We start from the raw sequence: 15938 nt of genomic DNA on the forward strand, positions 1-15938 counted from the left end.
ATTATTATTATTATTGAGACAAAGTTTTATTATGTAGCCCTGGTTGGCCTGGAACTCACTATGTAGACCAGGTTGGCCTAAAACTCACAAAGATCTACCTACCTTTGTCTCCTGAGTGCTGGGGTTATGTGCTACCATGCCTGCCAGCTGTACGGGTTAGTTTTTGCCAGTTTGACACATGTCAGAGGGGGCCTCATGGAGGGATCGCCCTTATCTGGTAGGCAAGTCTAGGGCATTCTCTTGTTAGCAACTGATGTGAGAAGGTCCAGCCCACTGTGCACTGTGGGCAGTGCCACCCCCTGGGCAGGTGGTCCTGGAAGGTATAAAAGGGTAGCTGACCATGAGAGTAAGCCAATGAGGAACACTCGTTCAAGTTCTGCTTCAGTTCCTGCAGTCAGAGCCCTGCTGGAACTCCTCCTGTGTGATCTCTTGTGATAGGGATTTATAAGCCAAATAAACCCCATTCCTCCCAAAGTTGCTTTTGGTTGGTGTTTTATCACAGAAACCAGACACAAACTGGAACACCCTCTGAGTGAGTCACTCTGATTGTACTCAGAGCCTTTTATAGCTGGGCCAGGAGGCAACAGTTCGTGGCAATGATGGTTGTCTGAGACAGAATCAAGTTCATCACTATGGCTGTTTCCAGAGGGCATAAGTACTGTAATGAGAGTAAGTTCAGTTGCTCAAGGAAAAGAATGGTTCCAGGCCAAGGACTGCGTGGTCATGTTATAATCTTTTATATACTATAAGACAGCAGAATACTGTTAGGTTTCAAACCTGGGACAAATGCCTGGGGTGAATCTTTAACATATCAAAGCAGACCTGGCTACCAGCTTCCCCCAGCATTCCTCAGTGCCTACCTATTAAAGCCCCCCCATACCCCACCCCTACTCTAAATTCTCTTTAGCCTAAGGGATAGGCTGTCCCCCCCCCCCCATGACCTTCCCTATGTAATTCAGCCATTTTGGTTACCAGTTCTCTCTTTGGGGCCTCGTGGCTGCTGTACCTGGTTCCCCTACTTTCCCCTTTCCTTCCCGTCCCCCGTCTCTTCACAGGGCTCAGGATCATGTCCACTCTGGGCTCTCCTAGATGGCCCTGCCTCCACTTGCGTTCTTCCTTTAATCTTCAATAAACGTTCTCCTTCCCCGTTCCTAGGGGCAGTCATGTCCTTTGGTTTGTTTCTTTCGGTTTTGTTTTTTTCTAGGTCCAACTGCCTGTTTCTCCGTTGTCTTTCCAAATTTTTAGTTGCATTATTACCAGCCCCAAAAACCCACACTTTAGTCATTATAGTCTCCTTTATTACCACGTGCGTCCCAGTCTTGGTCAATATCAGCCATTATGCAACCTGGCCTCTTTGCCTCTACACCTACTCTGGATTGGTGGTGACTCAAGGCCCCAGCATCCCTAGTCAGATGTGCCCCAGAGGCCATCCGTGCTGACCTCCCATTGCAGGGCAACGCTAGTTCCTCCTTTCGGTCTTGTCTGAAAAGTACAGCCTTCCGTGGCAATTCATCTTCTACCATCTCTTCCAACCAGTTGTGGCCCCATGCTTCAACCAAGTGCTTACAATTTCTTCTGAAGGCGAAGGCACATGTTTGTTTTCTGGAGGGTATCCTCAAGGCCACTCCTGTCAGTCTGTCTGTCTACCCCGGTGGTACGTGTATAATGTCTTCTGACTGTCAAGTCTAAAGGGAACTCCAATTCCCCAGACTCCAAAAAAAGCAATCCAAATACCCAGAACTGAGCTCAACCTGGACTACAGAAAGGTTTCTGGTGGTTAGATAAAAGCCAACATTCCTCAGGAACTTGAGAAACTGGCTCCCCTCTGCCTGAAGAGCCTCTGCCCTTACCTCCGGCAGAAGGAACATCACCTGTGGCACCAGGCCCCCTCAGTATCACAAGAACCTATTATCTGCGTCAAAGACCATGCCGGTGCCCTAGCCCTTCTCACCCGGGGCCCCAACCCTAAACTCCCTCCTGCTGGCAGCTCTTCTCCCCCCAGCTACTCCCTCTCCCTATGACCTTGCTATTCTTGCTAATTCTCCCCTAGCCCAGCTCTGCTCTGCTCCTGTTTCTCTAGCTATGCTTTCCCTGTTCTCTATACCCTACCTTCTCCCCTCTCTCCCAGACAGCCCTCGTCCACCATGTCCAGTCTGTTGGCCATGCTCAGTCTACTTTCTCTCTCTGCTCTGGGCTCTTCCAGGTGCCTCTGGCTGTTCTCACTCTCATATCTACAATAAGGATCTTATTATCGGTTTATCTACTTGGCATTAGTTTTGCAGGTAAACTACTTTCCAGCCCTTCTAGGAGGTTCTGTTGGCTGTGGCACCTTCGTAGCTGGTTTGTCTGGCTTATTTTCTCAGTCAGTCTTCCGCCAGCCCACGAGTCTGGAGCCTGGATAAACAGGGTGGGCGGGGCTCAACATTTGGGTTGTTTGTGAAAACTCCCCTAATGGTTTCAACAGCCCACTCAGGAAACACCACTCTCACCTGCCCTGCCCTTAGTGCCGTGCGAGGAAATGTCCCAAATAGCAGTCACATTGTGTTTATGAAGGGTGTTAAGTCATTTCCCAGAGCCTGGCGTTGTGACTTTTAACCGGGCTGCTGCCCAGCCTCTTGCTGCCTCTTTGGCAGACTGATCTCCTTTCGTTCTTCATCTCCCTGATGTACACAGAGAGCAGACGTTTTATCAAAGAATTTTTGTGACATTTTAAAGATATGAGGAGCGATTTTCCACAGAGACACTGAAAATTGGAAGTCTTTGGTTTACAGAACCATTCTGCTAGGGTTTAATGTAATCTACCTCCCCAAAGCCAGACTGCCTTCATTAGCTAACTATGTTAGTTTAGAGAGACTTCCTGGTAAGCATTTGTTGTAAGGAAACCCAAAGACCCCCTAAAAGAGATGCCTGAAGGGCTGCCCTCCTCACTGCCCATGGCCTGAGAAGAACAGGTCTTGGCTATGCCCTGGAGCAGAGGATTGGGTCTCCCCCACTACTCTTTCCCAGCCAGTGATTGATGTATTGAATGAGTTGCGACACTATTTGTCCAGTGAGTCTGTCTTGCCATTTGGGTCAGCCAGGGTCTGATTCTAATCAAAGTTCCTTTCTTCTCCTTTACCAGAAAAGACATTTAAAACCCTCACACAAAAGAAAGAAAATTAAAAGAGAAACAAAAGAATCATACTGAAAGCACTGGAATATAAGTGAGTTACAGGATGGAGCCGAAAATTTTTCTTTTCTGTGTGAGCAAGACTGGGGATTTCTTTCAGGGGATAGCCATCTGCCAAACCACAGCGTAGAGCCTTCCTAACAAATGGGAAAAGAAGTTGACGCTGCTACTGTGTCTTATCTGGTCCCGATATTTATTAAAAGGAAAGCGACAGAAAAGCCTGACCTGGTGTTTTCCTGAATGCACTGTTATCTTTCCCACTCAGCCCACAGTCTTAGTGATGCCAAGGGCGTGTCTCAGCAGCACTTCCTCTCCCGTGAACTTGGAAGGATGGGAATGTACTGGAGCGAAGTCCACATGCAGAGTTCTATGTGCTTTGTGGTACTTTGCTTGGTTGGCTTTTGGTTTTGTTTCTGTGTTGAGACAGGGTCACAGGGTCTAGCAATGTAGTCCAGGCTAGCCTGGAACTTGTGAGCTTCCTGTCTTCCAAATACACACACACACACACACACACACACACACACACACACACGGGGGGGGCGGCAAAGAGACAGAGAAAAAAGACCGTGAGACACTGAGAGTGATGGGGCAGCTGGTGACACAGAGGAGCCTTTTGGAGAAACAACCTTCAGAGCCGCTCCCTCAGGAAATCTCCCGAGGACTTTCAAATCAATTCTCAGAACAAAGAAGATATCCACCCTTTAATAACCTGATAGGGCTTTGGGAAGTCGTGTCAGGTGCTTTAGTTTAGCATGGACTGTGTGACAAGGAGCCTGGAGGAGCCAGCATAGTAAAAAGCTATTATGTGGGGCTGGAGAGATGGCTCAGTGGTTAAGAGCATTTTCTGCTCTTCCAAAGGTCCTGAGTTCAATTCCCAGCAACCACATGTTGGCTCACAACCATCTGTAATGAGGTCTGGTGCCGTCTTCTGGTGTGCGGGTATACACACAGCATATTGTATCCATAATGAATAAATAAATAATTAAAAAAAAGAAAGCTATTATGTATGCTGGGCACTGGTGGCCCACGCCTTAAATCCCAGCACTCGGGAAGCAGAGGAGGGCAGAACTTTGTGAGTTCTAGGCCAGCCTGTTCTATAAGAGCTAGTTCTAGGACAAGCTCCAAAGCTATAGAGAAACCCTGTCTTGAAAACAAACAAACAAACAAAAAGCTATTGTGTCTGTCAGAGTACAGACTGCTTTTTAGCTCTCTGTTCCAGAGAGAGCTGCAGAAAGGCATGGTTTAATTCAGGCTGTGAGATCTGGCCTAAAGATGCAGCCCCCGATCCCACCCCCACCCCCGCCATTAGAACAAATACCCCTCCATCTGGCCAGCTTGCAGATGAGGGACTGAGGTCACAGCTAACAGCTTTCTGTAGAGAACTTAGTTCTTCCAGTCAGTTTGTTCTCTCCAGTAACATTAAAAGACCAAGTGAGGAAGCTTGTCAGTGGTCCCTGCTTTGAGGAAGCTGAGGCAAGAGGCCAGCCTGAGCTAGGTAGTGATACTCTGTTTCAAATGAGAGCAAACAGAAGTCTCTTTGCAATAGGTATTTGAGTTCCTGGTATTTTTAAACAACAGTAAGGGAGGAACTAATTGGCTAGAGGCAGGATGTCCATGCTGATTTGAGCAGTTACAGTGACCACGACATTGGATCCCTAGACTTTTAACTGAACAGCCTTATACTCACTTATGACCAATTTTTAAAAGATGCCAAGAGCCTTGGCTTTGCCACTAGGACTTTGCCCGGACACATCTTCCAAGCTCAGACTATGTTTAATGAGAACAGCCTGATACAAACTGGCAGGTAAATAGGAACATGAGCAGTAGGATTGAACGCTAGGACAGTGTGTTTCCCAAAGTTGCTTCCTCATCTCAGAGATTCCTGATACCATCGAATCTTTTTTATCAGCTCTGAAAACACTAAAGGTCCCCCCCCCCTTGTCTCTGTTGCCACCGGCAAGCAAGATAAACTAATTTGTACCAACACAGTGCTCGGAGCACATTGGCTGCTCATTCTCTCTGCTGGAGTGCATGGCAACCTTGTCTCCAGAGCAGAGTGGATCTCCAGTGGGGCCATTCCATTATTCTGCTTCTTTACACCCTGGGGGAGGTCACATGCCCGCAGCACTTAGCTGTTGGTCCAGGGCCCTACTTGCCTTCTCTCTGACAGCACATGGGCCCAAAGCAGCTTCTTTATTAACCAACAGTAATAAAATATATTCACAGCATACAGAGGAGAATCCCACTTCACACCTTTGCTTCTGATGATTCAGGCTTCACTATATAGATTCCCTAAATATATAAAATTTATGGGCTATATTTAAGGACTCAGCAGGCAACACTGCTGATCTTTGTGCTGTCCCCTGGGAATCACAGGGCCGTATTTCCAGCATCCTCTTCTGGCTGGTGACTTTGTATTATACTGACCCTTACAATAACCCCCCCCCCCCATAGAATAAAATCAAACAATCAAGACCTTTGGGCCAGCCGGGCACAGCGGTCCTTACCAGAGGATTCTGAAGAAGAAAGCCATACTCCTCAGAAATGTGGTATCTTCCCAAAGACAGCAGTGTCACCCGCTTCAAAGTCTGCCTATGAGACTCCATAATCTCTCTTGAGGTATCCATCTGCCTGCGCTGAGGGAAATGACTGACTAGGAGAAATGTCCCAGCTGTCCGCTTTTGACTTCGTCCAGCTGCGTGCTGCTTTGGTGGCGGCAAGGAAGAACCTTGCCCAGAGGTTGAATTCCAGGATGACCACAGCTGTTCTCAGACAACGCCAGGTAAACAGCGAAGATTAGGAATTAAAACAGCAAACAAACTGACTCTAAGAGCCTCCCTGCTTTTCCTGCCTTATTCATAAACTACGAGAAAGTTGCCTTTAAACCCGGGCTTGAAGAGCTGAACTCTGGAAAGGGAAAGATTAACGACTCTCAGTTGTGGTTGCTCAGATCCACACCCAACACTCAAGCGTTCGGTTCCTGAGGAATTCTTATAACTTACTGGCTTTTCATCTTTATTTATATTGATATGGAGTTACTACATTCTTCTTTTTAAAAATGTATGCATTTATTGAAATTAAAACGTATCATCTCCCCTTTCCCTTCCCTCCCTCCAAGTCCTCCCATGTCTCTCCCTTGCTCCCTCTTTAATTCATGGCCTCTTTTCCTTTGTTGCCATTACATATATGCACATAAAGAGATAAATACAACTTCTCAGTCTGTTTAGAGTTACCTGTATGTGTAAGATTTCAGGGCAGACCTCTTGATATGCATACACAAGGGAGGTACAGTAAAGAAATTGCTAACATGACTGCTCCATAGTATGGTTTAGGGGGAAGTTTTTGTTTGCTTGCTTTGTTTTGTAGGAGAGAGAGAGAGAATATCCAGAGGCATCTGGAAGAATTCAGAGAGAGAAAAAAGTAGCCTGATCATGGCCGGCAGACTGGACAGGTGGACAGGGCAGAGCTGTCTGGGAGAGGGGAGAGGACAACAGGGGACAGAGACTAGAAAAAACAGTGTGGATAGCAGGAGCGGAGAATAATGAGAAGAACTGTGTTATAAGATGGATGAGCAGCTGCGGTGGAGCGGTGGGAAGCCCCTGAGCTGGAGAGGATTTAGGAGGAGGTGAAAAGGGCTAGGATACCAGCATGGATTTTGAAATATGTAGCCGGTCCTCGTGACTCTGAGGGAGCCTGGAGGCCAGCAAGGACTTCGATAGGCAACCGCAGGTAGCATATGTCCCTTCTGCCAGAGGTAAGGGAAATGACTGCTTTTGGTAGAGAAGAACCAACTTCACAAATTCCTGAGGAGCACTGGCTTTTATCTAACTGCCAGAAATCCTCCTATAGTCCAGACTGAACTCATTTCTGGATGTCTGGATTGCCTTTTAGAGTTTGGGGGACTGGAGCTTCCTTTGGACCTGAAAACGTTGGATAACCAATTAGGAGGCTCGTCCCAGGGGAGACCATTTCTCCTGTTCCAGAGAAAACTTTTAGAAGTAGAAATTGCCTTGTTGGTGGGAAGAGGCAGGAGGAAGCGTCCAAGAGGAAACTGGGTTTGGAAGAGTAGTCTGGGTCCTGCTGCAGTGTGCTCAAGAAGGTGGCGCTGACCACTGCTTGACACTTTCGGTCCCTTTAAAGGACGACCGGATATTTAAATGTTTGTTTTTCAATTATGCTTTCTTTATAAAAAAAAATTCTAGAAAATTTTCTATAGTTTATTTAGTATATTCTGGTTATGGTTTTCTGTTCCCTAACTCCTCTCAAATCCTCTGTTAGGAAAAATCCTAAGACGAGCCGCTCCGCTGGCACAAAGAAATACAATCAAACCAAATTAAAATGCCCAAGTCTTAATAAATTCAGCATTCTCGGGTGACCGAGAGCATGGCAGGGGACACAGAAAACTGAGGAGCATATGCAAAACCCAGGACCATGTGTTCCTCTTCTGGGTGCCCACTTAAATACCCTGTGAGAATGGTCCTGACCCTCCCCTAGGCATGCTGGGATTTGGAGTCCAGACCAATGCAACTCCCAGGCCAGGGGGCAGGGATGGATGCCAGGATCTGGGGTGACGCTCCCTACTTAACACTACATTCCCATCTTAGGGTTTTCCCTAATATTTGGAGGTTCCACTGAAGGGGTTCCTTTTGTCCTGGGTCCAGGGTCTAGGACCATGCTGGAAAATGCCCTTCTCGTGGGCTCCACCAGGCACATCAGCTTCACTTGGTGCATGCTAGAAGGGTTTTGGGGTGACCCGTTCACTTTTGGGGCTTTACTTGAAGTCTCGGTCATGCTAAAGCCTCACACACACGCTGCAAAGGCTAGGCCTTTGCTGAGATGCTATTTGGGGCAGGGAGATGTCCCTGACCAACTTCTTATGGACTCCAGATTTTTTATTTTATTATTTATTTATTTATTTATTTATTTATTTATTTTTGGTTTTTTCAAGACAGGGTTTCTCTGTGGCTTTGGAGCCTGTCCTGGAACTAGCTCTGTAGACCAGGCTGGTCTCGAACTCACAGAGATCCGCCTGCCTCTGCCTCCCAAGTGCTGAGATTACAGATGTGTGTCTCTGCCGCCCAGGTATTTTTTTTATAAATTATTTATTTATTTATTATGTATACAATATTCTTTCTGCGTGTATGCCTGAAGGCCAGAAGAGGGCAACAGACCTCATTACAAATGGTTGTGAGCCACCATGTGGTTGCTGGGAATTGAACTCAGGACCTGGGAGTCTTCTCTGTGTGCTGTGATCACCATTAAAGAATAAAGAAACTGCTTTGTACCTATAGCAAGACAGAACTTAGGTAAGTAGGGAAAGCTAGGCTGAATGCTGGGAGAAAGAAGGGCAGAGTCAGAGAGAAGTCATGGAGATGCCACCAGAGACCACCACCGTAGGCAGAACTGTCTCTGAAATTTCCTGCTTTGTGGAAAAGTCTGCTGGATACTATGGGCCTGTAGGCTGAAGATGGATGCCCCAATGGTATAGAAGAACTTTGAGTGACTGTCCAGGTAGTGAGATGTCTCTGTCAATTCTAGAATTTTGGAAGTTGCTTACAATGTACTTCCTGTTTACTTAGGTAATATTATATCTTTCTGGAGTCTTTGATGGAGTTGAAGAATTTATATAGTTATAATTTTTCTTAATTATGATAAAACATAAAGCGGATATAAATATTGTAACTGTAATTCTTGCTTAATAACTGCTTTGTTATACGTAATTTTACTATGTTAAAGTTAAAACCTTCCTTTTTGTTAGAACAGAGACGGGGAACTGGTGTAGGAGGTCCTTCTGTCTATGTGTTGCTTTTATTGGTTAATGAATAAAGAAACTGCTTTGAGCCTATAGCAGAGCTATAAGGGAACAGGGCTGGACGGGAAAAACTAAGCTGAATGATGGAGGGAAGAAGGGCGGAGTCAATGCCAAAAGCACCTACACCAGCTCCTGGGGCTTCACCATTGGCAACAGCTCTCCTAAATCAAGGATACCTGCCAACTAAAATCTGGTTTCACCTGCTATTGTGTCTCATCCCATGGCTAGCCCCATTTCACAGGGCCAATAATAACAATATTTTTTTTCTCCTAGCCACCTGCCTTCGCATCTCCCTTAAAAAGAAGCTGAGGACTACAGCAAACCAGATGCCACCCCAACCACACCATTTGCTGAGCATGAGAGAGCCAATTTTCAGCTCTCCCCTCTCCCACATCGTACCGTGCCTGCAGGAAGTAGCCAGACTTGAGTCTATGCCCCTTTTTCCAAAGAGAGCCTAAATGTTGGTCATAATTATCACCTCAACTTCCTGTCACCTCTATTCAAAGAGTCTGGAATGTAATGTTAAGTTGGGAGCATCACCCCAGCCCCTGGCATCCATCCCAGCCCCCTGGCCTGGGAGTTGCTTTGGCCTGAACCCCAAATCCCAGCATGCCAGGTCCTGACCCCTCCCCAGGGAAGGGTCAGGACCACTCCCACAGGGTATTTAAGTGGGTGCCCAGAGGAGGAACATGTGGTCTTGGGTTTTTCATGTGTTCCCCAGTTTTCTGTGTCTCCTGCCATGCTCTCAGCCACCCAAGAATGCTGCATTTATTAAAACATGGGCATTTTAATTTGGTTTGATTTGACCTGATTGTATTTTTTTGTACCAGCAGAGTGGCTCGTGTGGGGATTTTTCCTAACATCCTCCCCACGTCCACACCCACCCAAATCCACACCCTCTCTTTCTCTCTCATTAGAAAACAAAGAGGCATCTAAAATAATAGCTAAAACAAAAGAAAATGAGAACAAAGAAGTGTAGCAGGCTAAGGCATTATAGTTACGCCATCTCATGAATGTGTTCTTCAGAATAGTGCTAAAACTGACCTCTGTTCTCTTGGACCAGCCCTAAATTCCTTTGGTAAACTGGTCTCTGGACTGACCGCTACAAACTCGTACAGCATGGGACTCTGACCTGAAGGTTAACTGCCTGCCGTTTAACTGCTATCTCTCTACCTCTGCAAACAATCCTTGCTAGTTGGAGATGCTTTCTGTATGGGTCACTGAATGAAAAAACGAGAACATGATCCCTCCAAGGTGGGGTGGAGGAGAAGGTTTTTATTGTAGCTATGAAAGAGAGAGCAGTCAGAGGCATCTGGAAGGGTCCAGACCGAACCAGACCATGGAAGGAGGGGGGACAAGCAAGAGAGGAAGAAAAGAGAGAACACAGATGGACGAGAGAGGACCCACCCAGCAGAGGGCCATGTTCACTCTGAATCTCTCAGACATCCCCTGCATCTGGCTTTGCTCTTCCTCTCAGCTACAATAACCCTCTCCACCACACACCTAGGAACACTCATGTCCTTCCTTTTTTTTTTTTTATTTCTTTTTCATTCCCCATCATTTTACAATTCTAGCCATGTTATTTTCATCTAGACCCCTGTGCAATCTCAAGAATTGTCTTGAACATTATAAAGCCATCAAGTCATAAAATACAAGAACTGAAAGAGAAAATATAGACGACCAAATTAAAAAGTGTTATAGGAGTAACCCAAGATTTACTGAGTGAAATGGTTCGTCGCTTGGTGCCTGGGGAGCTGGTGACAATGCTCACCCCAGGTTCCTGTCGGGGACCTGCCCACTGTAAACTCAGGTCACCCGCCCGTGTGGCCTTTTGACAGGAGAATTACAATTCCTAACATCTGTTTACACATTTCCAGGAATAGTAATGTTCATGATAGAGACATTGCGCTGAGCTCATGAGAAATCTTGAGAGGAACAGTGGCGTGAGATACCCAGCGCCACTTTTCTTTGTGTTCTCCCTCCGGCTGTGTGTCCGATTTCTTTCCCACTGCGATAGCTGCATCTTTCTGAAGCTGCGCACATCACGTCTGAACTCCCAGTTGCCCGCGGCACTCTTTGGCCATCCTCTGCCTTGGTGCCGTTAGGCATTGCGCTTTTACCGTCACCACCAATTTTGCCCTCAGCTTCTGTCTTGATTTTGTCACGCTGAGGTCCAGACCCATGTCGTTGGGAGGTCTGTGGATATTTCACTCAGTGAAACAAAGCCCGTGCTTTCTGGACATGGCTGTACAGGTGTCCATTTCTAGCTGTGCTCAAGCCATAAAAAAAACAACGCACGGCCCACAAACAACCAGAACTCGATTCCCTTCCTTTGTCCGCGTAGAGCATCTCCCGTCGTTGACAGACTTCCTGCTTGTCACCATACCTGAATTCTCCTTCTCTCCTAGGAAGCCTCCCAATGCAGACACTTCCATGACTTTGCAGAATTGTTGTCTCCTGTCAACATTCTACAACCAGCTTGTCTGTTTAGCCCACTGATCAGGCTCTGCCGGATTTCGTTATTGCTAATGCGCTCACCTGATCTCTCCCTTTAGCCTTGTTCAGGACAGAACCCACCTCCGCCCACTTTCAGTTACCAGCCAGCCCGGTGTTTGGGACTGAAGAGGTGTTTTCTAGCTGAGCTACTTCTCAGCCTCATTGTGGAGCTCACCTTTTTAATAACAAAGACCTTAGAATGCGGGACATTGTGCTCGTCCATTTTACTTCTTTATTTACGTGTTTACATTTATTTTGAATGTATTTACTTTGTAGAGCTGTGGATCAAATCCAGGGCCTCACAAGGGTTAGGCAAGTGATTAACACTCATTTATACTACCTACCTTGATAAAAAAAAACAAAAAACAAAAAACAAAAAAACAAAAAAAACACTACACTTCTACACTTTAGACCCAGACCCAGAAACTTGCCCAGCAGAAGGGAACCCAGGCCATCCTGTATAAAAACACTGCCTGTTGTCTTTTTTGGTTTATGTCTTAGAAGTTAGTTGGTATGTACAGGAATTTCCCTCCTTGGGTTTCATATTCTGCATTTTTATGAATCATAGTAGTTCTGTACACAGCAAGGCTTTCACTCCATGGAGAGCACAAATTTGGATCTTTGGGGAACAGACTGATGGTTATTCAGAAGCTAAAGAAGACATTCTCATAAATGACTCTTATGAGGAGGCATCATCCCTCTGTGAGCTTGTGAAACCATCGGGGTTCCTTTTAGTTTCTAATTGAATGAACTCTCAATCGAAATGGCCCAAGACCAACAGCCCAAACAGCACCGAATGTTCTCGTCCACCTTATTTAATTGTTTCTTTGTTCTCGTGTTCAATGGGTCTCTCTAGATCTTGACTGGCTCTTCAGGCATCTGGCACTGTTGCCACTTTTTTTTTTTTTTAACCTTTCTTCTAAATAGCTATTCCTCCCTGTTTTCTGTTAACCTCCTCCTTGACAGTAACTAATATTTAACAACCCCTGGTTTCTCTATTGCTCACTTCTATGGCCAGTGCCACCCACAGAGAATCCACTTAAGCCACTGCTGACTTAGTCACAGGTGCCAATCCTCTAGTTCAGATAAGGGCACTGCAGCTCAGATGTGTCCTGTTAAAGACAAGGGTCGTACTTTCTGCAAGAGATGAAACCAGGACAGGCAGTCTGACCATGACCAGCATCCCCAGGCCCCTTCTGTGAGCTCCACAGTTTAGCTTTGACCTTCTCCTTCTCCATCCCATCAAAGACTTCTGCGGTCCTCCTTAGCCTGGCAGCCAGCAGTGCTGGCCTTCAATTGTGCCGCCCTACCTCCAGGCCCACATACCGCCATCTCCTGGACTTCCCTTGGCATCTCTAGACTAGTAACGCTCAACCTGTGGGTCGCAGTCCGATTGGAGGTCACATATCAGATATCCTGCATATCGGATATTTAAATTATGATTCATAACAGTAGCAAAATTGCAGTTATGAAGGAGCAACGAAATAATTTTATAGTCGGGGGTCGCCACAATGTGAAAAAAATGTATTAGAGGGTTGCAGCATTAGGAAAGTTGAGAACCGCTTGTCTAGAGGTGTCTGAAAATATCTCCGCTCACACGCTATTTGCTAGATGTCTTCTAGTAAGTAAGCAGGGGCAGTTCATAAAATCCACAGCCACTCCCTGAAGTCCTGGCTCAGAAGGCTTGGTATTTAGTGACATGTCAAAGCTGAAGGGACTCCCTTCTCCTCCGTATCAAGAACAGAACTGTTAGCTGCCATATTTCAGATTTTGGTAGATGGTATCTCTCAGAAGCCAGGGTGTGATTGGGGGGCTCAGTAGTGAACTTAATTCTCTTGCTCTGAAGTCTAAGAACATAAGACAAAAGAGCCTAAAGTGACGTCTGAGAGCCTGCGCATGCCCGCACCTACTCACTATCTGGAGCCAACCTGAAAGCCACCTCTCAGTCAGAGCTACCTGCAAGAGAGTATCAGTCTTGATACTGATACTAATCCTTCTGCATAGCTGTAGTATCTCTGTTTCCAGTCACTGCTACACTTCAGGAAGACTGTCATTTACTACCGGGCCATTGCTCATGGGGACAGTAACCACCTAATAACTCTAGCCACAGGGCTCTGCCTCGAAGTGATTGCACCATCTCCCCATGTGTTCCTACTTGGACTCCTTGAACAGCATCTGCGGTATTGCTCTGTTGCATTATTAGGCCGTTGCTAACCAACCCATGCAAGCTTTATTTCTAACTCCTGGAGAATCCCTTAAGTCTAAATTACTTATTGTTACATTTTTAAGTTGATCATTTAGCTTTTATTCAAATACTGTACTGTAACGAAGACATGTTACTGTTAAGATCGTCTCCTTTGTTTTCAGGATAAATCAAAATGACTTCATCACATGGCCCTTGAGTAGGTGGGAGGGGGTTGTATGGATGTGATCACGTCCCAGGCCCCACTCCCTCTTGGAGAAGGGTCCAGGATAGAATATTCTCCAACAGGTATTTTCCTAAAAAAAAAAAAAAAAAAAAAAAAAAAAAAAAAAAAAAAAAAACCATGCAATTCTGGCATTTGCCTTTCCTTAAATTGCACTGTCTGCAATGGAAAGTCAAACAAATAGGTTCTTCTCCTGCCTGATCTGAGGGACTGGAGGACCAATGGATGAAGTGAAAATACTTCACGCTTTTAAAACATGGAAACCCCAAACTACTGCTGATGTTGAAGCCACTGTGCTGGTGACCGTGATCTGGAAAGTAATTCTATGGACTCATCCACCCTTGAGCAGATGCTGGCTCATTGTTGGTTAGGACTTCTAACATAATTAACCTAAAATCCATTTCAATAAATACAGTGTAAGGATCTGCTGCATGTTCTAGTGAGGGCATCTCATTGCTAATGGTTTTAGAAGTACAAAGCAGACTACATAGATGAAGGAAATTAAGATAATAACGATTGCTTGTTTTTCTTATAACAGACTATTTCATTTTACCACACCCTCAGTTTCAGAACAGATGCAGGTTATAGGGCTCCAGGGCTCGGTATTGAAATGTTTGCCGTGTACCATTGTGTGTGCCTTGGCTTTTGATGATATGAGGTTTCTTGGAGTATCAGAAGAGAACTGGGATGATGTTGCTACTGTTAAGACCATGAGGGCGTTGGCAGTTGAACTGAATGGGTTTTACATTGTGAGCCAGGACAAGCCTATGGGGTCTGAGGCAGAGGATCACAATTTAGATAAGTGATAGCCTCCACAGGCTCATGTGTTTGAACATTGGTCCCAGGTTTACCCTAATGAAAGCTTTGGGTGATGGGGTCTCAATGGAGGTAGTGGGGCACTAGGAGAGCAGACATGGAGGCTCATAGTCTGTCCCTGGTTCCGAGTTGATCTCTTCACTCCCTTACTGCTCAGTGACAGAACCAGACACTCCTGTCACCAAGCCTTCTTCAACATGGTTCAAAATAAGCCCCTCTGTTTAATTGTTTCTTTTGGACTTTTTGGTCAAAATGACAAGAAAAATTACCCAATATTCAATGTGACTGAAATATAGGAATAAGATAAAAACACAAATATAAGCCATAACTTACGTTTTCACCTTTGGAACTGTTCATCATAGCTGTGTGTATACAAGGCTTTTGGAGTGAGGGTTCAAGATGCTGGGAGCAAAGACCTATATTTGGTTAGAGCCATCTTAGTTCCCAAATTAAGTAAGCTATTCACCTCTGTAGGGCAAGTTCAGGACCCTTATCTCCCGCTGTGAGTTAAGAGGGCCAGCAGACTTAGCAGGCCCCAGGACTCGGAAGTAATTAGCATTTCCCCCCTGTAAATATTTACAAAACCTCAGCAGCCCCCTTATCTCTTCCTATCAGCTAGGGACGGCTCCAGACCTGACATTCCAGCATCTTACCCTCCTCCCTGCCTTTTTGCTATATAGTGCTCCTGAGGAAAAATAAAGTTGGCAGCTTGATCAGCATACAGACTTGCTGTCCGTTTCTCATGTCTCTTGCCCCTTTCGTTTCTCTCCTTCGGGGTTCATGCTCCCAATTCATTTCCCGCTAGTCGGGACGGCAAGAGGCCAAGGTTTGTTGCTCACTTCCTTTGCTTCTGAATATTACAAGGGCCAAGATGTCCTGTGTTCCCTAATTAAAATGTAGAGTTTAAAATTATCTCTTAGGAACATTGCTGAGGCAGGAAGATGTGTTAGATAAAGTTTAAGGCACCAGAAAGCTACCTGTTGAGCCTGCCTCCCTAAATGCAGATATTCAATCGTGTGAATGAGAAAATGCCAACGGGATCAAAGAAAAATACCGCAGCTACTTTTGGCGGGAACTCGGAAGATCTGATTTTCTCTAAATCTCATTATTTTATTTTACCCTTTTGTGGGATTATACTTGGCAGTAGAAGACGCTCCCTTCAGGATCAGCTGAGATCTACTCTTTAATGTGGGGTCCAAACACCATTTTTTTTTTTTTT

The 15938-nt window shown here is 45.6% G+C and overlaps 1 protein-coding gene across 1 annotated transcript in view; it reads right to left on the reverse strand.

The window, feature by feature from the left end:
• The window catches only part of Ido2 (indoleamine 2,3-dioxygenase 2), a 46735-nt gene extending 40882 nt beyond the window's left edge, over positions 1-5853 (reverse strand). Inside the window, exon 1 of the mRNA XM_005362436.2 lies at positions 5677-5853. Coding sequence (XP_005362493.1) covers positions 5677-5796 — 120 coding nt within the window. The 5' untranslated portion in view covers positions 5797-5853. The remainder of the gene's footprint in view (positions 1-5676) is intronic.
• Positions 5854-15938: the final 10085 nt, after the last annotated feature.

Source organism: Microtus ochrogaster, linkage group LG7_11 (assembly GCF_000317375.1).
Source record: "Microtus ochrogaster isolate Prairie Vole_2 linkage group LG7_11, MicOch1.0, whole genome shotgun sequence".
NCBI classification, from domain to species: Eukaryota; Metazoa; Chordata; class Mammalia; order Rodentia; family Cricetidae; genus Microtus; species Microtus ochrogaster.